Below are 27,391 nucleotides of genomic sequence, written 5' to 3'. Positions count from 1 at the left end.
GCTGGCTCAGGAATTCTGGGAGTTGAAGTCCACGAGTCATGAGGGGGCCATAGTTCCCCCATGTTGGCTCAGGAATTCTGGGAGTTGAAGTCCACGAGTCATGAGGGGGCCATAGTTCCCCCATGCTGGCTCAGGAATTCTGGGAGTTGAAGTCCACGAGTCATGAGGGGGCCATAGTTCCCCCATGCTGGCTCAGGAATTCTGGGAGTTGAAGTCCACGAGTCATGAGGGGGCCATAGTTCCCCCATGCTGGCTCAGGAATTCTGGGAGTTGAAGTCCACGAGTCATGAGGGGGCCATAGTTCCCCCATGCTGGCTCAGGAATTCTGGGAGTTGAAGTCCACGAGTCATGAGGGGGCCATAGTTCCCCCATGCTGGCTCAGGAATTCTGGGAGTTGAAGTCCACGAGTCATGAGGGGGCCATAGTTCCCCCATGCTGGCTCAGGAATTCTGGGAGTTGAAGTCCACGAGTCATGAGGGGGGCCATAGTTCCCCCATGCTGGCTCAGGAATTCTGGGAGTTGAAGTCCACGAGTCATGAGGGGGCCATAGTTCCCCCATGCTGGCTCAGGAATTCTGGGAATTGAAGTCCACGAGTCATGAGGGGGCCATAGTTCCCCCATGCTGGCTCAGGAATTCTGGGAGTTGAAGTCCACGAGTCATGAGGGGGCCATAGTTCCTCCATGCTGGCTCAGGAATTCTGGGAGTTAAAATCCACGAGTCATGAGGGGGCCATAGTTCCCCCATGCTGGCTCAGGAATTCTGGGAGTTGAAGTCCACGAGTCATGAGGGAGCCATAGTTCCCCCATGCTGGCTCAGGAATTCTGGGAGTTGAAGTCCACGAGTCATGAGGGGGCCATAGTTCCCCCATGCTGGCTCAGGACTTCTGGGAGTTGAAGTCCACCAGTCATGAGGGGGCCATAGTTCCCCCATGCTGGCTCAGGAATTCTGGGAGTTGAAGTCCACGAGTCATGAGGGGGCCATAGTTCCTCCATGCTGGCTCAGGAATTCTGGGAGTTGATGTCCACGAGTCATGAGGGGACCATAGTTCCCCCATGCTGGCTCAGGAATTCTGGGAGTTGAAGTCCACGAGTCATGAGGGAGCCATAGTTCCCCCATGCTGGCTCAGGAATTCTGGGAGTTGAAGTCCACGAGTCATGAGGGGGCCATAGTTCCCCCATGCTGGCTCAGGAATTCTGGGAGTTGAAGTCCACGAGTCATGAGGGGGCCATAGTTCCCCCATGCTGGCTCAGGAATTCTGGGAGTTGAAGTCCACGAGTCATGAGGGGGCCATAGTTCCCCCATGCTGGCTCAGGAATTCTGGGAGTTGAAGTCCACGAGTCATGAGGGGGCCATAGTTCCCCCATGCTGGCTCAGGAATTCTGGGAGTTGAAGTCCACGAGTCATGAGGGGGCCATAGTTCCCCCATGCTGGCTCAGGAATTCTGGGAGTTGAAGTCCACGAGTCATGAGGGGGCCATAGTTCCCCCATGCTGGCTCAGGAATTCTGGGAGTTGAAGTCCACGAGTCATGAGGGGGCCATAGTTCCCCCATGCTGGCTCAGGAATTCTGGGAGTTGAAGTCCACGAGTCATGAGGGGGCCATAGTTCCCCCATGCTGGCTCAGGAATTCTGGGAGTTGAAGTCCACGAGTCATGAGGGGGCCATAGTTCCCCCATGTTGGCTCAGGAATTCTGGGAGTTGAAGTCCACGAGTCATGAGGGGGCCATAGTTCCCCCATGCTGGCTCAGGAATTCTGGGAGTTGAAGTCCACGAGTCATGAGGGGGCCATAGTTCCCCCATGCTGGCTCAGGAATTCTGGGAGTTGAAGTCCACGAGTCATGAGGGGGCCATAGTTCCCCCATGCTGGCTCAGGAATTCTGGGAGTTGAAGTCCACGAGTCATGAGGGGGCCATAGTTCCCCCATGCTGGCTCAGGAATTCTGGGAGTTGATGTCCACGAGTCATGAGGGGGCCATAGTTCCCCCATGCTGGCTCAGGACTTCTGGGAGTTGAAGTCCACCAGTCATGAGGGGGCCATAGTTCCCCCATGCTGGCTCAGGACTTCTGGGAGTTGAAGTCCACCAGTCATGAGGGGGCCATAGTTCCCCCATGCTGGCTCAGGAATTCTGGGAGTTGAAGTCCACCAGTCATGAGGGGGCCATAGTTCCTCCATGCTGGCTCAGGAATTCTGGGAGTTGATGTCCATGAGTCATGAGGGGACCATAGTTCCCCCATGCTGGCTCAGGAATTCTGGGAGTTGAAGTCCACGAGTCATGAGGGAGCCATAGTTCCCCCATGCTGGCTCAGGAATTCTGGGAGTTGAAGTCCACGAGTCATGAGGGGGCCATAGTTCCCCCATGCTGGCTCAGGAATTCTGGGAGTTGAAGTCCACGAGTCATGAGGGGGCCCTAGTTCCCCCATGCTGGCTCAGGAATTCTGGGAGTTGAAGTCCACGAGTCATGAGGGGGCCCTAGTTCCCCCATGCTGGCTCAGGAATTCTGGGAGTTGAAGTCCACGAGTCATGAGGGGGCCATAGTTCCCCCATGCTGGCTCAGGAATTCTGGGAGTTGAAGTCCACGAGTCATGAGGGGGCCATAGTTCCCCCATGCTGGCTCAGGAATTCTGGGAGTTGAAGTCCACGAGTCATGAGGGGGCCATAGTTCCCCCATGCTGGCTCAGGAATTCTGGGAGTTGAAGTCCACGAGTCATGAGGGGGCCATAGTTCCCCCATGCTGGCTCAGGAATTCTGGGAGTTGAAGTCCACGAGTCATGAGGGGGCCATAGTTCCCCCATGCTGGCTCAGGAATTCTGGGAGTTGAAGTCCACGAGTCATGAGGGGGCCATAGTTCCCCCATGCTGGCTCAGGAATTCTGGGAGTTGAAGTCCACGAGTCATGAGGGGGCCATAGTTCCCCCATGTTGGCTCAGGAATTCTGGGAGTTGAAGTCCACGAGTCATGAGGGGGCCATAGTTCCCCCATGCTGGCTCAGGAATTCTGGGAGTTGAAGTCCACGAGTCATGAGGGGGCCATAGTTCCCCCATGCTGGCTCAGGAATTCTGGGAGTTGAAGTCCACGAGTCATGAGGGGGCCATAGTTCCCCCATGTTGGCTCAGGAATTCTGGGAGTTGAAGTCCACGAGTCATGAGGGGGCCATAGTTCCCCCATGCTGGCTCAGGAATTCTGGGAGTTGAAGTCCACGAGTCATGAGGGGGCCATAGTTCCCCCATGCTGGCTCAGGAATTCTGGGAGTTGAAGTCCACGAGTCATGAGGGGGCCATAGTTCCCCCATGCTGGCTCAGGAATTCTGGGAGTTGAAGTCCACGAGTCATGAGGGGGCCATAGTTCCCCCATGCTGGCTCAGGAATTCTGGGAGTTGAAGTCCACGAGTCATGAGGGGGCCATAGTTCCCCCATGCTGGCTCAGGAATTCTGGGAGTTGAAGTCCACGAGTCATGAGGGGGCCATAGTTCCCCCATGCTGGCTCAGGAATTCTGGGAGTTGATGTCCACGAGTCATGAGGGGGCCATAGTTCCCCCATGCTGGCTCAGGAATTCTGGGAGTTGAAGTCCACGAGTCATGAGGGAGCCATAGTTCCCCCATGCTGGCTCAGGAATTCTGGGAGTTGAAGTCCACGAGTCATGAGGGGGCCATAGTTCCCCCATGCTGGCTCAGGACTTCTGGGAGTTGAAGTCCACCAGTCATGAGGGGGCCATAGTTCCCCCATGCTGGCTCAGGACTTCTGGGAGTTGAAGTCCACCAGTCATGAGGGGGCCATAGTTCCCCCATGCTGGCTCAGGAATTCTGGGAGTTGAAGTCCACCAGTCATGAGGGGGCCATAGTTCCTCCATGCTGGCTCAGGAATTCTGGGAGTTGATGTCCATGAGTCATGAGGGGACCATAGTTCCCCCATGCTGGCTCAGGAATTCTGGGAGTTGAAGTCCACGAGTCATGAGGGAGCCATAGTTCCCCCATGCTGGCTCAGGAATTCTGGGAGTTGAAGTCCACGAGTCATGAGGGGGCCATAGTTCCCCCATGCTGGCTCAGGAATTCTGGGAGTTGAAGTCCACGAGTCATGAGGGGGCCATAGTTCCCCCATGCTGGCTCAGGAATTCTGGGAGTTGAAGTCCACGAGTCATGAGGGGGCCATAGTTCCCCCATGCTGGCTCAGGAATTCTGGGAGTTGAAGTCCACGAGTCATGAGGGGGCCATAGTTCCCCCATGCTGGCTCAGGAATTCTGGGAGTTGAAGTCCACGAGTCATGAGGGGGCCATAGTTCCCCCATGCTGGCTCAGGAATTCTGGGAGTTGAAGTCCACGAGTCATGAAGGGGCCATAGTTCCCCCATGCTGGCTCAGGAATTCTGGGAGTTGAAGTCCACGAGTCATGAGGGGGCCATAGTTCCCCCATGCTGGCTCAGGAATTCTGGGAGTTGAAGTCCACGAGTCATGAGGGGGCCATAGTTCCCCCATGCTGGCTCAGGAATTCTGGGAGTTGAAGTCCACGAGTCATGAGGGGGCCATAGTTCCCCCATGCTGGCTCAGGAATTCTGGGAGTTGAAGTCCACGAGTCATAAAAGAGCCAAGGTTGCCTACCCCTGGTATAGGGTCTCCTGTGTGAGCAAGGGGTTGGACTAGAAGACCTCCGAGGTCCCTTCCTGCTGTGTTCTGATTGTTTTGCATCCGTTCTGACGCTTCAGGGGGAAGAAGAAGTGCAGGAGACGCCTTGTGAGGTTCTCTATCGGGCCATGTTGTACAACCTGCCACAGTACATGGTGAGCGTCAGGCCTGTGCCTTGTTTTATCTCTTTTTTATTTGATATTTATTTTGTGGGGCCTTGCAAAATGCAGCACCATGCATAAAATTGGGAGAAGCCACCTACAAAATGTGCCTTGACCTCGAAAGGCCTGCCAGAGCAGGGAGTTATTTTAAAAACACACAATGCCAGGGATGAATAAAAATTGTGAAATAAAATTAAGCATCAGCAGCGGCCAGAGCGACTGGACCTGTGGCCGGATGCCTAGATCCTTTAGCCATTGGGCAGCACTGTCTTCGGGGTGATGTAGCCCTTGCAGGGATCCCGGCAACTTTGAGGGGGGGGGCAATTCTCACAATATGATGTGAAGTTTGTGGGGTGTTGCCACAATCACAGTTAGGAGGATCGATCGGCCCCTATTTATATTCCCAGGACATTTCCGTTGCTAAGTGAGACAGACGTTAAGCGAGTTTTGCCCCGTTTTACAACCTTTCTTGCCACCGTTGTCAAGGGAACCGCTGCAGTTGTTAACTTAGTCACCCGGTCGTTAAGGGGCCAGTTGCCCAGCGTCCGAACTTCGATCACGTGACCCTGGGGAGGCTGTAACGGTCATAAGTGTGAAAAACAGTCCTAACACTCTTTTTCAGTGTTGTTCTAACTTTGAACGGTCGCTAAATGAACTGTCATAAGTTGGGGACTTACCTGTATTGGAAGTTGCCATGGTTAGCTCCTGGGCACGAAACAGAGAGAGAGAGAGACATGCTCAGCTCTACGCGGACAGGTGCCCGTTAACCCACAGAAAAACATTGGATCAGAACCGTTTGACTGACAGAAACTTTAACAGAAAAAAAATCTGGATATATCTGGGCCTACATTTCCTTCTTTATAGATAGTCCTTGACTTACAACCAGAACTGGGATCGCAATTTCCTTCACTAAGCAACTGCAAAAGTGAGTCACACCCGATTTGGGGACCTGTTTTTGCCACGGCTGTTTAGCGAAAGCACTGCGGTCGTTAAATGAGTCACATTGTTAAGCGAAACCAGCTTCCCTCATTGACTTTGCTGGTCAAAGGCCGGCTGGAAAGGTCGCAAATATGAATCACCTGAGCCGCCCCCCTCCCCCCCCCATTCTCTGGGGACGCTGTGACGTGTCGTAAAGACAAAGCCAAGCACCCAAATTTTGATCCTGCGACGGTCGTAAGTGCGGCGAGTGGTCCCAAGGACCTTACCTGCATTTATTTCTCCAGTGGATTTCTGCATTTTTATCAAAAATGTGTGTACGGGTAGTCCTCGACTTACAACGCTTCACTTAGTGACCTGTTGAGGTTACAGCAGTATTGAAAAAAAGTGACTTAGGACCATGTTTCACACTTTTGACCGTTGCAGCATCCACAGGTTGTAAAGGTTTTCTGTTACTATTGGGGAGTCTCCAAACCTGGCCACTTTTAAGACTTCTGGACTTCAACTCCCAGAATTCCTCCGCCAGCATAGAATTCTGGGAGTTGAAGTCCAGAAGTCTTAAACATGGCCAGGTTTGGAGGCCTCTGTTCCGAAGGCTAGTTTGAGGTTGATACGCTCCTTCCCTGCTTCAGATTGCTCTGCTCAAGATCCTGCTGGCTGCGGCCCCAACATCAAAAGCCAAGACGGACTCCATCAACATCCTGGCTGACGTATTGCCGGAGGAAATGCCGTAAGTGGAGGACACCCCAGAAAAGCTACAGGAGTACCCCAATGTGGTGGGTGCTACCTCTGACCCCTGGGGAGGAGTTTATCCATTGGCACGAATCCTGGGAATTGTAGTCCTCTTTGAGAAGGAATTGTAGTCCTCTTTCCAAGGAATTGTAGTCCTTTCTACAAGGGCTACAATAGGCCGTCTTCATAAATGGTCCAAATGAGGGGATAGATGGGGAACTCATCAAATTTGCAGATGACACCAAGCTGGCAGGAATAGCCAACACTCCGGAACAGGGGTCTTCATACTTGGCCCTTTTAGGACTTGTGGACTTCGACTCCCAGAATTCCTCAGCCAGGTCTTCAAACTTGGCCCTTTTAGGACTTGTGGACTTCAACTCCCAGAATTCCTCAGCCACGTCTTCAAACCTGGCCCTTTTATGACTTCTGGACTTCAACTCCCAGAATTCTTCAACCAGGCACGCTGGCTGAGGAGTTCTGGGAGTTGAAGTCCACAGGTCATAAAAGGGCCAATTTTGAAGACCCCTGCTCCAGAAGACAGGCTTAAGATACAGAAGGATCTTGACAGACTTGAACACTGGGCGCTATCTAACAAAATGAAATTCAGTGGTGAAAAAAGTAAGGTTCTACATTTAAGCAAGAAAAACTGTATAGGTATAGTAGGTGGTACCTTGCTCAATAGTAGCAACTGTGAGAGGGATCTCGTAGTTCTAATAGACAATCACTTAGATAGGAGCCAGCCGTGTGCGGCAGCTGCCAAAAAGGCCAATGCAATCCTGGGCTGCATTAACAGAGGGATAGAATCAAGATCACATGAAGTGTTAATATCACTTTACAAGGCCTTGGTAAGGCCACACTTGGAATACGGCATCCACTTTTGGTCACCATGATGTAAACAAGATCTTGAGACTCTGGAAAGAGTGCAGAGAAGAGCAACAAAGATGATTTATTTATTATTATTTATTATTTAAATTTATATACCGCCCTATTCCCGTAGGACTCAGGGCGGTTTACAGGGAAAATTAAAATACATAGCATACAAAATTAAAATCAGTTAAAACTATTAATTAAATTACAGTCCCTGAAGTTAAACTAAAACCCAATTAAATTAATTAAATTAAAACCCCTCAGTCTGGGCCAAACAACTTGAAGAACCAGGTTTTCAGGTCCCGGCGAAATGAGCGAAGGTCGGGGGCAGTCCTAGGTTCTGTGGGTAGTTGGTTCCATAGGGCCAGCGCGCCCACAGAGAACGCCCTTCCCCTGGGAATAACCCGCCGGCATTCCCTAACTGGCGGTACCCTGAGAAGGCCCTCCCTGTGGGAGCGCACAGGACGATGGGAAGTTGATGCCGGCAGCAGGTGTTCCCTTAGATAATCCGGACCCAAGCCATTTAGGGCTTTATAGGTCATTACCAGCACCTTGATTAGGGGACTGGAGGCCAAAACATATAAAGAACGGTTGCAAGGAATTGGGAATGTCTAGTCCAGCGGTAGGCAACCTTGGCTCCTTTATGACTTGTGGTTTTCAACTCCCAGAATTCCTGAGCCAGCCACGCTGAGGAGAAATGGAGAGGTTTTCAAGCTCAGCCATGCTGGCTCAGGAATTCTGGGAGTTGAAGTCCACGAGTCATAAAAGAGCCAAGGTTGCCTACCCCTGGTCTAGTCTAATGAAGAGAAGGACAAGGGGGAACATGATAGCAGCGTTCCAATATTTGAGGGGTGTCACAAAGAAGAGGGGGTGTCAGAGTATTCTCCAAAGCACCTGAAGGGCAGGAGGAGAAGCAACGGATGGAAACTCATTGAGGAGAGAAGCAACCTGGAACTAAGGAGAAACTTCCAGACAGTGAGAACAATTAACCAGTGGAACTGCTTGCCTCCAGAAGTTGTGGGTGCTCCGTCACTGGAGGCTTTTAAGAAGAGATTGGACAGCAGTTAGCCTGGAATGGTGATAGGACCTCTTGCTTGAGCTGGGGGTTGGACTAGAAGACCTCCAAGGTCCCTTCCGACTCTGTTACTCTATAATTCCCAGATCAATTCGTCTGTGGGAAATGGTGCCTCCAGAGGTTGTGGATGCTCCATCACTGGAGGCTTTCAAGAAGAGACCGGACAGCCATTTGTCCAGGCTGACAGGGTTTGTGCAGAATATCTCCTGAGCCAACAAGGAGAATGCACAGAGGAAGTGGTACTGAGAGTAGTCAGGTTTTGCACAGCAACCACACTGATACACTGAGGCGTGTAAAAAAGGAAAAAAAACTTTACTTTTAGGAGTAGCACAAGTCAAGAATAAACAGTCCAGGTCATACACGGGTACAGAGAAGATATCAACAGTTCAAGAGTTATCCAATACGCAGTGGTCTTACCAATCCAAAAAGTCAAAAACACAGTTCTTGGGGTTTAGCAAACAGTAGCAAAACCACAATCAACAATAATCAGCAAGCAACCTGACAAAGTAACTAACACACAGAGAGAGAAGCTATGTCTCTAGCTCCCTCTTATGGCCGTTGAATGAACACAGCGTTGACCAATCATTACACCTTTAAAGGGATACAATACATTACAAATCATGGCTTATATATTGCCAACCCAACCAGTTAGGCTGTAATCATATGACTAACACAGGCTGGCCAAGGATGTCCCACTTTAGCCATCTGAAGACTTCTGCGGACTTCAACTCCCAGAATTCTAGGCCGGCTAGGGAATCCTGGGAGTTGAAGTCCGGAAGTCATAAAGCGGCCACGATTTTAATCTTTAATCTTTTTTTCTCCTGGGCTTCAGAGTGACTGTTCTCCAGAGCATGAAGCTGGGGATCGACGTCAATCGGCACAAAGAAATCATCGTCAAGAGCATCGCGGCTTTGCTGCTGCTGCTCCTGAAGCATTTCCGGCTGAACCACGTTTATCAGGTGGGACCTGGTGGGTCCTTGGGGACCGTGACGCCCCCCCCCTCCATTTTTATGGCTATTTTATTCGCATTGCGTACAGGTTTTATCGATAGCGGTATCTCAGTTTTCATCCTTCCTCAGTGGCGGGAGGGAGAACAAGTACGGAAAAGGATGGGGACCAAACAGATTTTTCCCATAAGGAATACAGCAAGTCCTCAACTTAGGACGGTTCGTTTAGTGACCGTTCAAATTCACTAAAAAGCCCCCCCCCAAAAGGGACTTAGGGCCGTTTTTCAAACTTAGGACCGTCGCAGGATCCCCGTGGTGACGGGATCCAAATTCAGAAGCTTGGCAACCGGTTCATATTTACGACGGTCGCAGCGTCCCCACGTGCTCCCCTTTTGCGACCTTCTGACAAGCAGAGTCCACGGGGGGAAGCCGGATTCACTTAACGACCATGTTGCTAACTGAAGAGCTACAGTGATTGACTTGACAAGAAAGGTTGTAAAACGGGGCAGAGCTCAGTTAGCACATCTCTCACTTAACGACAGCGATTTTGGGCTCAATTGTGGTCCTAAGTCGAGGACTGCCTGTACATTTGCTTAATAAACAAATCATAATTCAGTAAATAAATGTGGGCACCGGCTGTGCAAAAGCTGCTAATCTGGCAGGCTTGGTCCCTTCCCCCCACCACCTCCTCCTGTACTCCACAAACCACCCACCCCCCCAGTTAGAACAGATGATATTCCCAAGTTGGGTCATGAAGTGTCTTTAAGAAAGCCACCCAGCTCAGAGAACACCAGGGACCCCACAAGCCTCCTCCTCTTCCTCCATCTCCTCTTCCTCCTCCTCCTCCTCCTCTCCGCAAACCCCCCTCCCTTCTAGCACTGATGATGTTCCCTAGTTGGGTCGTCAAACGTCTGCACGAAAACCACCCAGCTCAGAGGGCACCAAGGACCCCACAGTTCTCCTCCTGTTCCTCCTCCTCCTCCTCCTCCTCCTCCTCCTCCTCCTCCTCCTCCTCGTTCCTTCTAGCACTGATGATGTTCCCTAGTTGGGTCATGAAACGTCTGCAAGGTCCCCACTGCCCAATCCTGAGCCAGAAAAACTTCTCGTCTTTCAAATTCCTGTGACACTCTCCCTTTTCTTTTCCTGCAGTTTGAGTATGTTGCCCAGCATCTGGTCTTCGCCAACTGCATTCCGCTCATCCTGAAGTTCTTCAACCAGAATGTCATGTCCTACATCACCGCCAAAAACAGGTGCCGGCTGCGTTAACCCTTGCCTTCCCATCTGCCTGGAAACCCAAGAAGCCATTTCAAACCCGCAACTGACGTGTTTCTGTTTTTCTTCTTCTTCTTCTTCTTCTTCTTCTTCTTCTTCTTCTTCTTCTTCTTCTTCTTCTCCTCCTCCTCCTCCTCCTCCTCCTCCTCCTCCTCCTCCTCCTCCTCCTCTCCCCCCTTTGATTTCCCTGTAGCATTTCCACCTTGGATTATCCGTCTAACACCATCCATGAGTTGCCAGAACTCAATGCTGAAAGTCTCGTAAGTCACCGTCGTTTAATCCCCTCCTGCACATTGGTGAGGTTAGTTAATAACAGAATAACAGAGTCGGAAGGGACCTTGGAGGTCTTCTAGCCCAACCCCAACCCCGCTCAGGCAGTTGGTTGTTGGTTGTGGGTAAAAAAACAACAACAACACCATGGCAGTGGAATGCTGCAATTTGTCAATTTTCCTTCTCCGAAGGAGACGGGAGACAACAACCAATTTTGCTGGAGAAATCTCTTCTCTTGCATCAACCTTCTGAGGATCCTCAACAAACTGACCAAGTGGAAACATTCGAGGACAATGGTAGGTCTCTCAGCCTTCCCAGTTTTGACGGGAGATGTAGGCATTTGTTTGTTTTCTATTTATTTATTTATGGAAGAGGAGGGGGAGGAGGGGGGGAAGAGGAAGAGGAAGACTACTGTGGGGTCCTCCGTGCTCTCTCAGCTTGGCTGTTTCCTTGCAGATGTTTCATGACCCAACTAGGCAACATCATCAGGGCTAGAATGGAGGGGGGTTTGTGGAGGAGGAGGAGGAGGAGGAGGAGGAGGAGGAAGGACTGTGGGGTCCCTGGTGCTCTCTCAGCTTGGCGGTTTCCTTGCAGACGTTTCATGACCCAACTAGGTCACATCATCAATGTCGGAGGTTTGTGGAGGAGGAGGAGGATAACTGTGGGGTCCCTGGTGCGCTCTGAGCTGGGTGGTTTTCTTGCAGACATTTCATGACCCAACTAGGGGACATCATCAGTGCTTGAGGGGAGTGGGCTTTGTGGAAAGGAAGAGGAAGAGAGCTGTGGGGTCCTTGGTGCTCTCTGAGCTTGGCTGTTTTCTTGCAGATGTTTCATGACCCAACTAGGGAACATCATCAATGCTAGGAGGGAATGAGGTTTGTAGAGAGGAGGAGGAGGAGGAGGAGGAGGAGGAGGAGGAGGAGGAGGAGGAGGAGGAGGAGGAAGAAGAAGACTGTGGGGTCCTTGGTGCTCTCTGAGCTGGGTGGTTTCCTTGCAGACATTTCATGACCCAACTAGGGAACACCATCAGTGTTAGAAGGGAGTCGGGTTTAAATCACTACAAGTTACCTAGTTGGGTCCTGAAATGTCTGCAAGAAAACTGCCAAGCTCAGAGAGCACCCAGGATCCCACAGTCCTCCTCCTCCTCCTCTCTGCAGCCCCCCTCCCTTCTATCACTGATGATGTTACCTAGTTGGGTCCTGAAACGTATGCAAGAAAACCGCCAAGCTCAGACCCCAGGACCCCAAAGCTCAATCCTGCACCACAAAGATGCTCTTCTCTTGGCAATATGTTGTATTCTTGTCCCCTTTTTTTGAAACACTAGCCCAGGGGTAGGCAACCTTGGCTCTTTTACGACTCGTGGACTTCAACTCCCAGAATTCCTGAGCCAGCATGGGGGAACTATGGCCCCCTCATCACTCGTGGACTTCAACTCCCAGAAGTCCTGAGCCAGCATGGGGGAACTATGGCCTCCTCATCACTCGTGGACTTCAACTCCCAGAAGTCCTGAGCCAGCATGGGGGAACTATGGCCTCCTCATCACTCGTGGACTTCAACTCCCAGAAGTCCTGAGCCAGCATGGGGGAACTATGGCCTCCTCATCACTCGTGGACTTCAACTCCCAGAAGTCCTGAGACAGCATGGGGGAACTATGGCCCCCTCATGACTCGTGGACACTCCCAGAATTCCTGAGCCAGCATTGGGGAACTATGGCCCCTTCATGACTCATGGACTTCAACTCCCAGAATTCCTGAGCCACCATGGCTCAGCTTGGAAACCTCTCCCTTTCCCCTCAGCATGGCTGGCTCAGGAATTCTGGGAGTTGAAGTCCACGAGTCGTAAAAGAGCCCAGGTTGCCTACCCATGCACTAGCCTGTTTGAATCCCCTTGTGTTTGCTCGGCAGTCCTTTTGCCTATATTTGTACGGTACTTTTCTCAAGTTTGATCTTCTTTCTTCCCGCCTGGTCTCTGGATAGATGCTTGTGGTGTTCAAGTCTGCACCAATCCTGAAGCGCGCTTTGAAGGTGAAACAAGCCATGATGCAGCTCTATGTCCTGAAGTTGCTGAAGATGCAGACCAAGTATCTCGGGCGCCAGTGGAGAAAGAGCAACATGAAGACCATGTCAGCCATCTATCAGAAGGTCCGTCACCGCATGAATGATGACTGGGCCTACGGCAACGGTGAGTGTGGCTGAAATCCTCCAGCTGTCCCAAAGGGGTAAACCTGGACCAAAGCTTAACTCGGCTTCACTCCAGCATACGAAGAACGGTTGCAGGAATTGTCTGGTTTAATGAAGAGAAGGACGAGGGGGGACATGATAGCAGTCTTCCAGTATTTGAGGGGCTGCCCCAAAGAAGAGGCAGTCAAGCTATTCTCCAAAGTGCCTGAAGGCAGGACAAGAAGCAACGGATGGAAACTAGTCAAGGAGAGAAGCAACCTAGAACTAAGGAGAAATTTCCAGACAGGGAGAACAATTAACCAGTGGAACAGCTTGCCACCAGAACTTGAGACTCTAGAAAGGGCTAAAACATATAAGGAACGGTTGCTGTAATTGGGTATGTCTAGTTTAATGAAGAGAAGGACGAGAGGGGACATAATAGCAGCCTTCCAATATTTATTTATTTATTTTTATTTTAATCCCATTTATATCCCGCCCTTCTCCGAAGACTCAGGGCGGCTTACAATCTAAAGCACAAATCAATGTGCTTAACAGTAGCCTTCATTCTATGTATATGCCTGCTTATTAGGACTTTCGCCCCCCCCAAGCGGCATTATTACAAAGTCAGCTTAATTGCCCCCAACAATCTGGGTCCTCATTTTACCTACCTGGGAAGGATGGAAGGCTGAGTCAACCTTGAGCCTGGTGGGACTCGAACCTGCACTAATTGCAGGCAGCTGGGGTTACTTAAGGAGGCTTTAGCCCACTGCTCCACCAATATCTCAGGGGCTGCCCCAAAGAAGAGGGAGTCAAGCTATTCTCCAAAGCGCCTGAAGGCAGGACAAGAAGCAACGGATGGAAACTAACCAAGGAGAGGAGCAACCTGGAATTAAGGAGGAATTTCCTGACAGTGAGGACAATTAACCAGTGGAACAGAAGTTGCCTTCAGAAGCAAGATGCCTGACTTTGCAAACTTTTTTGCATTCTTGTTCTCCAAAGCACCCGAAGGCAGGACAAGAAGTAATATGTGGAAACTAATCAAGGAGAGAAGCAACCTGGAACTAAGGAGAAACTTCTTGACAGGGAGGACAATCAACCAGTGGAATGGCTTGCCTCCAGATTTTGTGGCTGCTCCAACATTGGAGGTTTTTAAAAAGAGATTGGACAACTGTTTGTCTGGAATGGTGTAGGGCCTCCTGCTTGAGCAGGGGGTTGGACTAGAAGACCTCCCAGCTCCCTTCCGACTCTGTGATTCTGTTATTCAAAGCCCCTGAAGGCAGGACAAGAAGCAACGGATGGAAACTGATCGAGGAGAGAAGCAACCTTAGAACGATGGAGACATTTCCTGAGTGAAAACAATCAGTGGAAGAGAAGTTGTCGGTGCTCCATCACTGGAGGTTTTTAAGAGGAGACTGGACCACCACTTGTCTTAAATGGTATAGAGCAGGGGGTTAGACTAGAAGACCTCCAAGGGCCCTTCCAACTCTGTTATTCTCTTAATACCATCATGATCAATGACTAAGGGAACTACGTATGGTTAATCTAACGAAGAGAAGGATTAGGGATAATGGGATAGCAGTCTTCCAGTATTTGAGGGGCTGCCCCAAAGAAGAGGGAGTCAAGCTATTCTCCAAAGCCCCTGAAGGCAGCACAAGAAGAAACGGATGGAAACTCATCAAGGAGAGAAGCAGCCTAGAACTAAGGAGAAACTTGCTGACACATAGAACAATTAACCAGTGGAACAGCCTGCCTGAGCAGCGGGTTGGACTAGATGACCTCCAAGGTCCCTTCCAACTCTTAACGATTCTCTCTTTTCTCCTCTGTGTGTTTTCCGCATGCAGATATTGATGCTCGCCCCTGGGACTTCCAAGCGGAAGAATGCAGTTTACGAGCCCACATCGAGTCCTTTAATAGCCGGAGGTACGACAAGATCCGGGATGCTGAATTTTGTCCGGTCGACAACTGCCTGCAGAGCGTGCTGGGACAACAGTTAGAACTGCCCGAAGACTTCCAGTACTCGTACGAACTCTGGCTAGAGAGAGAAGTATTTTCCCAGCCCATTCACTGGGAAGAGCTGCTGTGTTACCAGTGACGGGATTCGAACTCGGTGCTTCAGGCGACAGGGACTAGGTGTGGGGGGAAAAGAGGAGGTGTGTGTGTGGGGGGGGTTTGATCCGCGGATGTCTTTCTACAATGAATTAACTCCCTAGAGCAGGGGTCCCCAGCCTCGGTGACTTTAAGACTTGTGGACTTCAACTCCCAGAATTCCTCAGCCAGCTAAGCTGGCTGAGGAATTCTGGGAGTTGAAGTCTACAAGTCTTAAAGTCGCCGAGGTTGAGGACCCCTGCCCTAGAGGGTGTAAAAAGAATTCTTCGGCCTTTCCAAGCATCTTCTCCTTTCCCCTCAACGTTATGGGCCTGTAAGCAAAGAAAAATTGATTATTATTCCAGTCCTTTTCCCTGATCAGTGTTCCATGATATATATTTAAAGGTCTTATAACGGTGGCTTTGAATGAAGGAGATTCTATACATCAGCAGTGTCCAACTTTGGCTACTTTAAGACTTGTGGACTTCCCCCATGCTGGCTTGGGAATTCTGGGAGTTGAAGTCCACAAGTCTTAAAGTGACCACGATTGGACACCTCTGAGAAGTTGGTTCATTTTCTATGAATAGATACCTGGGCAAACATACCTGTTAGATCAGTGACATCCTAAGTCACTTCTTTCATTACAATCTATGGCTGATTCCATCAAACATTCCGGCAAAAATCCCCCAACTTGTTTTTAATAACCACCTTTGAGGATACTCACTATGTAGAAAACGGTATCCATAGAATAATTTTTCAGGATATAAGGGTGAATTAGGGGCATTTGCGTTATCTCCAATATATACAAATATATGGGAGACATGCAAATTATATACCAATATATATATATATATAAACACTCTGCCGTTTTCTTCCAACTTTTTATTCGTGAATCGCCAGGAGAATTTCTCCCAAGCATTGCAGCGTTGCCATTAAAGTGTTTTGATGCTTGCAAAAGGTCCGACGCCTTTTCGAATCAAAAATGCACAAAACGTTCGGGAACTGCTTTTACCTGATTTGGAAATGAAACACGTGTGCTTTTAAAAAAATTGTCGCGGCCTGCGATGTATTTAATATATGATGGCACTGCACAATAGTTATGTTGATAGTTTGCTTATCAGGAACGCATTCGGATCCCTTAATACCCATGTTCTCTTTTATTCCCGTGGAGTGACAATGTTTAAAGCATGCCAGCCCTCTTTGCTTGCTTGTTCACACGTAAAGGATATTTTGCACGTCCCCAAATCTGCGCTTCAGCGGCAACATATGGGTTTCCCCCAAGAACTGCTTCATGCTTTGTGTGTGTTTTTATGCCACAAACACGGATAGGAAGGAGGAGCAGCAGGGGGAATGCGCTAAGCAAAGCTTGGTTTATGAGCACAAGACGAGAGTCAAACACGCTTGCATTTCTGACATGCTCGAATGTATGGCTATGTGTGGTTATATGTGTGTGAGACAAATTTATTTGCAACCTTAGTAGCATGGCACAGATTTCTCTCTAAAATACAAATAAGAGGATTTTTTGTTTTTTTGGATTCTAGCCCGTCGGAAAGTACATTTCTCAAATGCGTTTTATAGGCACAAAACAGACCGTTCACATGTGGCATCCTATCTAAAGAAATAAGCCAATGCAGTGAATATATTTAGCAACCTGGAAAATTATGTGGGCTTAAAATTCACTGAAACGGCTGCAAACCAGATGCGCACTTTATCCATTCTGTGACAGTGCCTGCGTAAAGACCAAAAATAAAAAAAAAATCGCTCATCGTTTTGTTCGAAATCCTATTTCGGAGCAGACGTTTAAGGAGCTGCTTTTACCTTGTTTGGAAATGAAAAATATGTGATTTTAAAAATGGTAGTGGCATGCAAAATATTTGCTATATGGCACTGCACAATAATTGTCTTTATAGCTGCTTTTCTGCATCCAAATCCCCCAAACCAGGTGGTTCTTTTTTATTCCGGCGGAGTGAGAAATGTCGATTTCCTAATGCAAGTTGAGTTCGCAAATTATTTTTTAAGGACGTGTGTTATTATCCTAAGCACAAGGTATAACTAAGAATAAAAAAAATCTATTCTTAAATAGTTTTATTCTTTGGATTATTTCATTATATTTAAATTATTTGTTACCCACACAGAGAGGACCGGCATTTTCACCGTAACAGTGGGAGAGCATTTTAAACTACAAGAAGAGAGCTTTCTGGTTTGAAACGTTGATTTAATTTACTGTGAAATTAAATGGATCTGAAACAGTAGTGAATACTGTAAAGCATTAACCTCAAGAGAATCTACAAGTGCGTTTTTTAAAGCAAAAATAAACGTAGAAATTCATTTTTGCTTCCTTCCAATTCTTCTTTCCCCCTTCTGTCTTGACTTAACGTTGGCTAAAAAAAAAAGCTGTAAAATTAATGTGCCAGATGGCAACTGGCTCTGTACAAGGCAGCTAAAACCATATTGAAATTCGGATTATCAGATCAGCCAAACCTCCTTCCTTGCCCCACCCTCTGTAAAGGTCGATTTAATGGAATAAGGACAACCTTATGCTTAAAACGCCATTGGCCTCCTGGAAAACTACTATATATAGGAGATAGGATCGTGTGTGTGTGTGTGTGTGTGTGTGTGTGTGTGTGTGTGTGTGTGTGTGTGTGTGTGTGTGTGTGTGTGTGTAGCAAGCCACCTTGGTGGCAACATCTTTGGTGCTTCTCCTTTAAAAAAAAAAGCTGCTGAGGTATGCAGCGAATTTGCAATTTGTTTTGGAAGCAAAGGCTAAGAGAAGATTTAGCTTCCATCTTTATGCATGTTAGGATCCAGTTCTGACTACACCATCATAAGCCAACATTTTGGGAATATCACACAGAAAGAAAGGAAATTGACAAATGGACAATATACCGGTAGGTAGGCCTTGATTTACAACAGTTCATATAGAATAGAATAGAATTAGAATAGAAGAATAGAATAGAATAGAATAATAAAATACAGAATAGAATAGAATAAGAATGGATAGAATAGAAATACAGAAGAGAAGAGAATAAAGAAGAGAATAGAAATACAGAATAGAAGAGAATAGAATATATTTTATTTCTTATTTTTATTTATTTATTTTAATTCCATTTATATCCCGCCCTTCTCCGAAGACTCAGGGCGGCTTACAAGCTTAGCAGAATAGAATATATAGAATAGAATATAGAATAGAATAGAATAGAATAGAATAGAATAGAATAGAATATCTTTATTGTCATTGTGTAACACATCGAAATGAAGTGACCGTTCAATGTTAAGTCACTGAAAAAAGTGACTGATGACCATCGTTCACACTTGCAACCTTTGGAGCATCCCCCCCGGTCATGTGACCAGAACTCAAGAGGCTTGGCAAGTGACTCATTTATGACAGTCACAGCGTCCCCGGGGGTCACATGATCCCCTTTTGCGACCATCTGACAAGCAAAGTCAATGGGGAAAGGCCAGATTCGCTTAACGGTCGTGTGACTAGCTTAACAACTGCAGTGATCCACTTCACGACTCCTGCAATAAAGGTCACAAAATGGGGTATGGAATTCACTTCACAACTGACTGAGGTTGCAACAGAAATTTTGGACTCAAGTTACGGTCGTAATTGTGTTTGTAGCTCAGAGTTGAACTGGGGGTGTGTGTGGGGGGTGATCCTGGGTGCTCTCTGGGCTTGGTTGTTTTCTTGCAGACGTTTCGTGACCCATCTAGGTCTGGATCAGGGGTCTTCAAACCTGGCTCTTTTATGACTCGTGGACTTCAACACCCAGAATTCCTCAGCCAGCTTGCCTGGCTGAGGAATTCTGGGAGTTGAAGTCCACGAGTCATCAAAGGACCCAGTTTGAAGACCCCTGTCCCAGAATAATTTTGACCGCGCAGGCGCGGGCCTTCCCCTTTTTTTCCCCCCTCCCTCCCGAGTCGGGAGGCTCGTTGCTTAGCCACAGGGAATAGGGCCCGCCCCCTTCCCCATGGCAACCAGAGTAAGCGCGGGACAAACGGCAGCCTCCGAGCCCCGCCCCTTGGCGAGGAGCCCCGCCCACCGCGGGCGTCCGTTGCGGCGGTTGCGGCAGAGGAGAAGCGGCGGGCGAGCCCCTCCCGGCGGGGCCTGCGACGCGTGTCCCGTCTGCACGTGGGAACGGGGACCGCGGGGTCGTGGTCACCCCGGGCAGGTGAGGCGGGGGAGGCTGGCGGTCCCGTTTCTGACTCCGCGGCTGCTTAGACGGGTCGGCTGGTTCTCAGGTTAAGGCTTCCTCTCCATCCCGTGTGTAGCCGGCCCAGAAAGTGGATTAATTGAGGAACCAGGTTTATAGTGTGTTGTCTGAATTTCAGGGGATGCTTCCTTTCTTCCTCTCCTCTTTTCCTTCCTCTTTTCCTTCTTTCCCTCCATTTCCTTCCTTCCTTTCTCTTTTCCTTCCTTTCTTCCCTCTTTTCATCCTTCCCTCTTTTCCTTCCTTGTCTGAGAGGGTATAGAGGTTCTCCTGCTTGAGCCGGGTTGTCGGGGGGCTGGACTAGAAGACCTCCAAGGTCCCTTTTCCAGCTTCTATTCTATTCTATTCTATTCCAATCCTTCCTTCTTTCTTCCTTCCCTCTTTTCTTTCTTTCTTTCCTTCCTTTTCTGAGATGGTATCGGTTATCCTGCTTGAGTGTGTGTGTGTGTGTGTGTGTGTGTGTGTGTGTGTGTGTGTGTGAGGGGTGCTAGACTAGAAGACCGCCAAGGTCCCTTCCAGCTTCTCTTCTCTTCCTCTTTTCCTTCCTTCCTTCCTTCCATGTCTGAGATAGTATTGGCTCTCCTGCTTGAGTGTGTGTGTGTGTGTGTGTGTGTGTGTGTGTGTGTGTGTGTGTGAGGGGGGCTAGACTAGAAGACCTCCAAGGTCCCTTCCAGCTTCTCTTCTCTTCCTCTTTTCCTTCCTTCCTTCCTTCCTTCCTTCCTTCCTTCCTTCCTTCCTTCCTTCCTTCCTTGTCTGAGATAGTATTGGCTCTCCTGCTTGAGTGTGTGTGTGTGTGTGTGTGTGTGTGTGTGTGTGTGTGTGTGAGGGGGGCTAGACTAGAAGACCTCCAAGGTCCCTTCCAGCTTCTCTTCTCTTCTTCTTTTCCTTCCTTCCTTCCTTCCTTCCTTCCTTCCTTCCTTCCTTCCTTCCTTCCTTCCTTCCTTCCTTGTCTGAGATAGTATTGGCTCTCCTGCTTGAGCAGGTGTGTGTGTGTGAGGGGGGCTGGACTAGAAGACCTCCAAGGTCCCTTCCAGCTTCTCTTCTCTTCTTCTTTTCCTTCCTTCCTTCCTTCCTTCCTTCCTTCCTTCCTTCCTTCCTTCCTTCCTTCCTTCCTTGTCTGAGATAGTATTGGCTCTCCTGCTTGAGCAGGTGTGTGTGTGTGAGGGGGGCTGGACTAGAAGACCTCCAAGGTCCCTTCCAGCTTCTATTCTATTCCTTCCTTTTTTTCTCTTCCTTCCCTCTTTTGTTTCCTTCCTTCCTTCCCTCCCTCCCTCCCTCCTTTTGCCTTTTACGCCTTCCTCCTATTTTCCCCACAACGACCCTGTGAGGTAGGCTTGGCTGAGAAAGCGTGACTGGCCAACAATCGCCCAGTTGATTTTCATGCCTAAGGTAGGACTTAGAACTCAGCACCTTCCGGTTTCTGCCTTAATCAGCAGGCCAAACTGGTTCTCCTCCTGGAATTTTTAAGGGAGGGGAATAAATTAAAAATAATACGGTAAAACGCAACCAAGGGGGAAGAAAAACTGCCCTGTTAACAATAATTACAGTAGTTGTTATTGCCACCCTGCAGCTGGCTAAGCGACAACCAGCAACTGGGCAAAAATCTCCCCACTTGAGGGATCCGTTTGGGTTACTAGCGACAGCATTTAGACTTATATCCCGCTTCACGGTGCGCATAGGAACCAACCTCAAGAAGGGGCCCAGATATTTGTGAGGGATGGATCCCCTTCTGCCTAGCCAATTTTGCAAATAATATGTGTAATTTTTTTTATTTTATTTTTTTAATCCCATTTATATCCCGCCCTTCTCCGAAGACTCAGGGCGGCTTACAATCTAAGAAGCACAAATCAATGTGCTTAGCAATAGCCTTCATTCTACGTATATGCCTGCTTATTAGGGCTTTCGCCCCCCCCCCCAAGCGGCATTATTACAAAGTCAGCTTAATTGCCCCCAACAATCTGGGTCCTCATTTTACCTACCTGGGAAGGATGGAAGGCTGAGTCAACCTTGAGCCTGGTGGGACTCGAACCTGCACTAATTGCAGGCAGCCGGGGTTACTTAAGGAGGCATTAGCCCACTGCTCCACCAAGGCTCTCTAATGGTGTCGTGGACCCACAGGCGATGGGAGGACACCCCCTGTGGGGAAAATTGGCATCAGAAAGAGGGAATGCCAGCCAGAGTCACGGGTCAAAGGCGCTGATGTAATTTGGGCAGAGAAAAACCATCCCTGGTGGCCCAGTGGTTACAATGCAGCGTTGCAGGCTAATTCTGCCCGCCGCCAGCAGTTCGATCCTGATGGGGCTCAAGGTTGACTCCGCCTTCCCTCCTTCCCAGGTCGGTCAAAGGAGGACCCAGGTTGTTGGAAGGGGGAGGCAATGTGCTGATTAAACCGCTTAGAGGGGGCTGTGTAAAGCACCGTGAAGCAGTGTATAAGCCTAAGTGTATATAAGCCTATCCTGCGAAGTCGCCCTGGTGGAGATGCAGCCTGGTAGGGAAAGGGGGCCACTAAGAGAGAGCAAGAGAACTGAGCTTGTAAAAAGGGTGTCATTTAAAAGTGGGATTCGGGGTCAAAGAGGGAGAGAGACTGTACAGCAAAGTTTTTCCGAACTTGGTCCCTTTTAAGACTGGTGGACTTCGACTCCCAGAATTCCCCAGCCGGCTATGGCCTCTGCTGAACAAGCTGGATTTCAGCAGATAACTCTATTTACAGCCCTTTCTAAGCAGTTTTACACAGGCTATGTGCATACAGGCAGTCCTTGACTTACAACCGTTCATTTAGCGACCGTTCAAAGTTACATCAGTGAAAAAAGTGACTTAGGACTGATTTCCACACATTTGACCGTTGGTAGCATCCCCGTGGTTACGTGATTTATATTTGAATGCTTGGCAATTGACTCGTATTTATGATGTCGCAGTGTCACTGGGATCCTACGGCATCCCCTTTTGCGACCACCCACAAACAAACTCAATGGGGGAAGCCGGATTCCCTTAACGACCGGGTTGCTTAGCTTCAGAACTCCAGCGCTCCGCTTAACCATTGTGGCCGGCGAGGTTGTAAAATGAGACAGAACACACTTCGCCGTTTCACTTAAGCAGTGCAAATGTTGGGCTCGCTTGCGGTCGTTAAGTGAGGACTTCACACATTTAATTTTGCGTGTTTGATATTCTTTTAGCTTTTGAAATGATTTGTCTGCATTTTATCCTCCTTGGGCTGGCCTTATAATCAAGATGTAATGGGGCTGTCCATACTGCGTAAAAAGGAACTTGATTTTGTGCCGGGTGCGCCCTGCGGTTTTCTGCGGTCATCTCCGATCAGAAATCCGACTATTTTTCCCGCAGTGCGTACAGGCCTCACCTGTTTTGTTCTCTCCCCCCCCTTTTGCCTGCAGTTGCTGCGTCTGGAATCCGATCCGGTGGTCTTTCTTTGAAAGCGGGCACGATGCTCATCCGCTCACCTCAATAAAAGGATGACAGTATGGTAAGGTATACCTCCCCGGGTCTCACCTGTGGGACAGGTAGATGAGATTGCTCTTTCTGGCTGCAGGGTGAGGGAGAGAGCCGAGCAGGCCGGCAGCCCTCACCCTGACAACCACAACTCGGCCCAAAATTGACGTCGCCAAGTGAGCCTGGCCCCGCTTTACGACCTTCCTTGCTGCCGTTAAGTGAACCCCTGCAGCGGTTCAGTTACTAACACTGAGCTGGCTTTCCCGTTGAGTTTGCCGGTCAAGTCGCGAAAGGGGATCCCGCGTCACTGGGGCACGGCGGCCATTGTAAATATGAACCAGCTGCTACCAATTTGGATCGCGGGACCACCGGGACGCTGCCATGGTCGTTAAGTGTGAAAAAAGGGTCGCAAGTCAGTTTTTAGTCAGTGCCGCTGTTACTTTGAATGGTCACTAAAGCGAATGGTTGTAAGCCATCTGTGAGCATTCATTCTGGGGGGTGCATAAGATTCTCCCGCTCTGTTCCGCGGATTGTGGCGGTGAAGCCATGCCCGCGTCCCCCAGCCGTGCAGAGGTGGAGGCAGTAAGGGACCGAGTTTGGCCCCAGGGACCCCAATCATGTGGCGTAGTGGTCATCTCCTTCACCTCCATCTCGCTGGTTGAAGCGCCACTTGGAGGAATTAGCTAAAGGGGTGCCTGTTCAGTGCGATGAGCATCTATTTAAATTGATTTAATTGGCAGCTTTGCCCAGCCTGTTGCCACCCTGTGCCTCCCCTAGACGCGCTGGGTCACATCGCTCTAAGCCGGTCTGATTTCCAGACGCAAGGATGGCCATCACGGACCATGAAATTCCCAGATGCACAAGTGGCAATTTCTGTGTTTTTATTGATTTGATTTATATCCAGCCTTGATTATGTTAGAAGTAACTTGAGGCAGCAAGCATACACAATGCTACTTCCTCCTCCTGTTTCACCCACAACAACCTGGTGAGGTGGGCTGGGTTGAGAGGGGCTGGCCCAGAGTCACCCAGCTGGCTATCAAGCTGAAGGCGGGACTAGAACTCACCGTCTCCTGGTGATTGGCCCAAAGTCACCCAATTGGCTTCCATGCCTAAGGCGGGACTAGAACTCACCGTCTCCTGGTAATTGGCCCAAAGTCACCCAATTGGCTTCCATGCCTAAGGCGGCACTAGAACGCACCGTCTCCTGGTGATTGGCCCAAAGTCACCCAATTGGCTTCCATGCCTAAGTCAGGTCTAGAATTCACTGTCTCCTGGTGATTGGCCCAAAGTCACCCAGCTGGCTTTCACGCCTAAGGCGAGACTAGAACTCACCGTCTCGTGATTGGCCCAAAGTCACCCAGCTGGTTTGCATGCCTAAGGTGAGACTAGAACTCGTCTCCTGGTGATTGGCCCAAAGTCACCCAATTGGCTTCCATACCTAAGGCGGGACTAGAACTCACTGTCTCCTGGTGATTGGCCCAAAATCACCTAGAATGGTTTCACGCCTAAAGCAAGACCAGAACTCCCCGTCTCCTGGTTCCTTGGCCACTACACCAACCTGGCTCTCCATTGTGTAGGTTCCTGAGGAAGAGGCAGCCTGGTAGTGCGCTACAAGATGGATTTTGTGTGTGTGTGTGTTTGTTTTATCTCTGGCTTCCACCCCACAGGGAGGCAAGAGCAAAGGGAAGGGCTCGGGAAAAGGGAAAGGCAAGGCTGGGAACAAACCCAAGAAGGCCGTCGTGGAAGTGGATATTCTGAGCCCAGCAGCCATGCTCAACCTCTACTACATCGCCCACAATGCCGCCACCTGCCTGGAGTTCCGTGGCTTCCCGTGGCCGGGCTCTCTGAAGAAGAAGGGGAAGAAGAAGAAGTAAGACTGGGGCGAGGTGGAAGACCCCTGCTGGGGGGGGGTGTCATCCAACGAAGGTCTCGTCAGGGACAGGAGGACCACAAGCGCATCATCTCAGGTTTGCCGTGACGCTTGTGGTTCTGACCAAGTAAACGTTTCTTTTGAGCTGTTGCCGTGGCACTCGGCATGGTGTTTGCCACACAAAACCTTCCACACAGCCCCCACTGCCAGCCGCTCTGGATCCAGTGCGTGAGCCGGCAGCCTCCCTGCCGAGCGCCGGCGTCCCAAGGGGTTGCGCGACATTGTCCGGCAGATCCTGATTTGCATCTCAGCGGCCCTCATGCGCTCGAGACGTCTCGCTTGCGTGACGTCCTAACTTGGCAGTTGTGACTCGATGCACGCACCCCGGCCGCCTTTGCGTGCAGCGATGGGCCCGGTGGGGTTTTGCGCCGGTTGCCCCCGAGGCCGTGAGGGCAGGTCATTTTCCCTCTGGGAGCCACAGGGCTGACGGGGCACCATTCTTTCAACCGAGGTTTCTCTGGTGGCCAGGATTTCGTGTCATTGAGCCTCCAGACCGCGGATGAGTCACTAGCCACCCTCTCTTCTCTGGTAGCCAGGAGGAGGGAAGAGGGGTGCTGCGATGCGGCCTTGAGCCAGACCGACTTCCAGAGCGCGTTCCCGAATCCTCTGCAAAATTCTCCCGAGGATTCGGCAAACGGAATCTCTGTCCTTCGGCACTAGTCCTGGCTAGACCTTGGCTTGAGTGGAAGTCTCACGTTCCCCCACTTGCCTGGCTGTGGCGAAAGGCCTGGCCTCCGCTTATTCCCGGGACAGATGCAGACGTGACGTTCCGTGCGGAACTCCCATCGGCAGAGGGAAGCACCCACCACACCCCGTCTCTAGCTCTAAAGAGGTCCAGGTTACCCTAAGACGAGATCTTTAAAGATGGGATTTTCAGACATGGGAGGGGGAAAAAAAACTCTGCCAAACCTGCCCTAGAATGAGAGGGTTGACAGCTTTAGCAGCCTTGATAGCTCAGCAGAGTTCTTGCAATTTGCAGGCCTAAAATATCAAAATTAGAAATCATCTCTGCGGGAGAACCAACTTTTGGTCCGAGGGAGGTTAAAAGTGTGGCTAGATGAGTTTTGTGCTTCAGGGACCGGGGCTGAAGTGGGAAATTATCCAGATGTTTTCCAAGCATCCTTCTCAGTCCTTGCAAAGGCTCCTTGAGGCCGGCCGAAGCGGGTGCGGGCTGCTCTTGCAGGAAAGTGTCCTTGCAACATCCAGCTGATGCTGTGGATGCATGAAAGCATCCCTTTCCTACCCACTGGTGAGAAGGTTGGTCGACAAAAGACACGAGAGCGTGTCACATTGTCAGCCGGGGCTACCGAGGCCTCCAAGTGCGATGGTTCCGGCGTCCAACTTCACACCTTTAAGGCCCCTGCCTTGCTCGCCGTCCTCCCGTTTTTTTGGGTATGGTGCATCACCTGCAAATTTTGCCATTCGATCTGCACTTTCCTAGCATTGAGAGGCCTGGACCTCCTACGTGCATCTCGTTTTGGACCAACACGTCATGTCATTTCCGCGCACAACGCAGTGTGACGGCACAAGCCGACCTCTGCTGATTTGCGTCCCCGTTACCGCTGTTTTGCCCTCTTCCCGGCCTATTTCAGATTTTTCTGCCTTCGTTCAAAAAGCCGAACGGCCCGTTTTGTTGTGCGTTATGGGTTATCCACAAGTTTTTTGGTTTTTTTTTTTAAAAAAAGTTTTTGAAGAAAACGTCTCCATTTTCATATTAAATGTTCGGGGGTAGAAAAAAGATAAGCCATTACGGCACAGAATCCCCAAACATTAATGTGGAAAAATGAGACATTTCCTCTCTCTCTCTGATCATTGCCACGTTTTGCTACCGTTTGGGAGCAAGCGAGGATGGAGAAGGGAAATGTTTTAAGATGGCCCACAAAAGTCCCTGGAAGGGGGGGGGAAAGTGGAAGCTAGCAGATTGGGACCCCCCCCAAAAAAAAGAAAGAAAAGAAAAAATGGATTGGAGATGGATAGACAGATTAGCCCAGTGGTCCAAGAAGCAGATGGCCTTTAAGTTAGGCACCTAACTTGTAATATCCTAACGTGTTGGGCATGTCTGCAAACTTCCCCAGCACCGAGTGAAACCATTCCAAGCACCCCGTTTCTTTTTTTATTCCAAGGTCAGCAGGTAAAATGGAAAACAGGCAGGCTTTCCCACGCTCTGAAGAAAACTTGCTTGGCGGGGCCTTCTTGGCAAATGTTCTCAGGGCAGCGAGTTAACACACAACCCCGTCCCCAAATCTGAATTTTGGATCAAGAGACGCCAGGCGCTTCTGGTGCTGATGTCTTTGCTGCCTTTTTGTTGCTTCGAGGCACTCCCCGCCTGCTCCAAACCCAGAACCAGGTTTTCTTGGGGTTTCTCTTGGGGGGGGGGGAAATAGTTGGCTTATTGTTAAGGGCTGCAAGTTGCAGGTTGTTTTACTGTGCAGTGGCCCCAATGCTTTGAGATTTCTCCTAAGTGTGCGGTGCTATTCCCAAACGGGGAACAGGCCAGTTTTAAGAAGTATAAAATGCAGAAGTTGATAGCAAAGTTATTTAAGGTATTATTATTCATTGTTAACTTAATTTCCCAATTGTATTTTTTTTAACATGTAAAAAAACGTTTGGAGGTAATAAAACTTCAGCCAGTGTTGATTTGTTAATACTGGAGTTTGAATGCTTTTTGAGACTTTTGGGGCAGACCCTGC

At 49.7% G+C, this 27,391-nt stretch overlaps 2 protein-coding genes across 3 annotated transcripts in view; both read left to right on the top strand.

Moving 5' to 3' along the window:
* STRIP2 (striatin interacting protein 2) overlaps positions 1-15,598 on the top strand; it is a 35,340-nt gene extending 19,742 nt beyond the window's left edge. For both annotated transcript variants that reach the window (XM_081331459.1, XM_081331458.1), the window contains 8 exons: positions 4,693-4,767; positions 6,342-6,439; positions 9,216-9,342; positions 10,480-10,580; positions 10,796-10,862; positions 11,064-11,168; positions 12,849-13,053; positions 14,873-15,598. In XM_081331459.1, the coding sequence (XP_081187585.1) occupies positions 4,693-4,767; positions 6,342-6,439; positions 9,216-9,342; positions 10,480-10,580; positions 10,796-10,862; positions 11,064-11,168; positions 12,849-13,053; positions 14,873-15,123 (1,029 nt within the window). In that variant the 3' untranslated portion in view covers positions 15,124-15,598. The remainder of the gene's footprint in view (positions 1-4,692; positions 4,768-6,341; positions 6,440-9,215; positions 9,343-10,479; positions 10,581-10,795; positions 10,863-11,063; positions 11,169-12,848; positions 13,054-14,872) is intronic.
* A 3,420-nt stretch (positions 15,599-19,018) lies between these two features.
* On the top strand, positions 19,019-26,632 carry SMKR1 (small lysine rich protein 1). The gene is made up of 3 exons (XM_081331504.1): positions 19,019-19,288; positions 22,717-22,805; positions 24,439-26,632. The coding sequence occupies exons 2-3, from the start codon at positions 22,803-22,805 to the stop codon at positions 24,643-24,645; spliced, it is 210 nt and encodes a 69-aa protein (XP_081187630.1). The 5' UTR covers positions 19,019-19,288; positions 22,717-22,802; the 3' UTR covers positions 24,646-26,632.
* The last annotated feature ends 759 nt before the right edge of the window (positions 26,633-27,391 follow it).

Source organism: Vipera berus (genome assembly GCF_964194415.1).
Source record: "Vipera berus genome assembly, chromosome: 6".
Taxonomy (NCBI): domain Eukaryota; kingdom Metazoa; phylum Chordata; class Lepidosauria; order Squamata; family Viperidae; genus Vipera; species Vipera berus.
The sequence above is the reverse complement of the archived record's forward strand: the minus strand, read 5'-3'. Positions and strand labels throughout refer to the sequence as shown.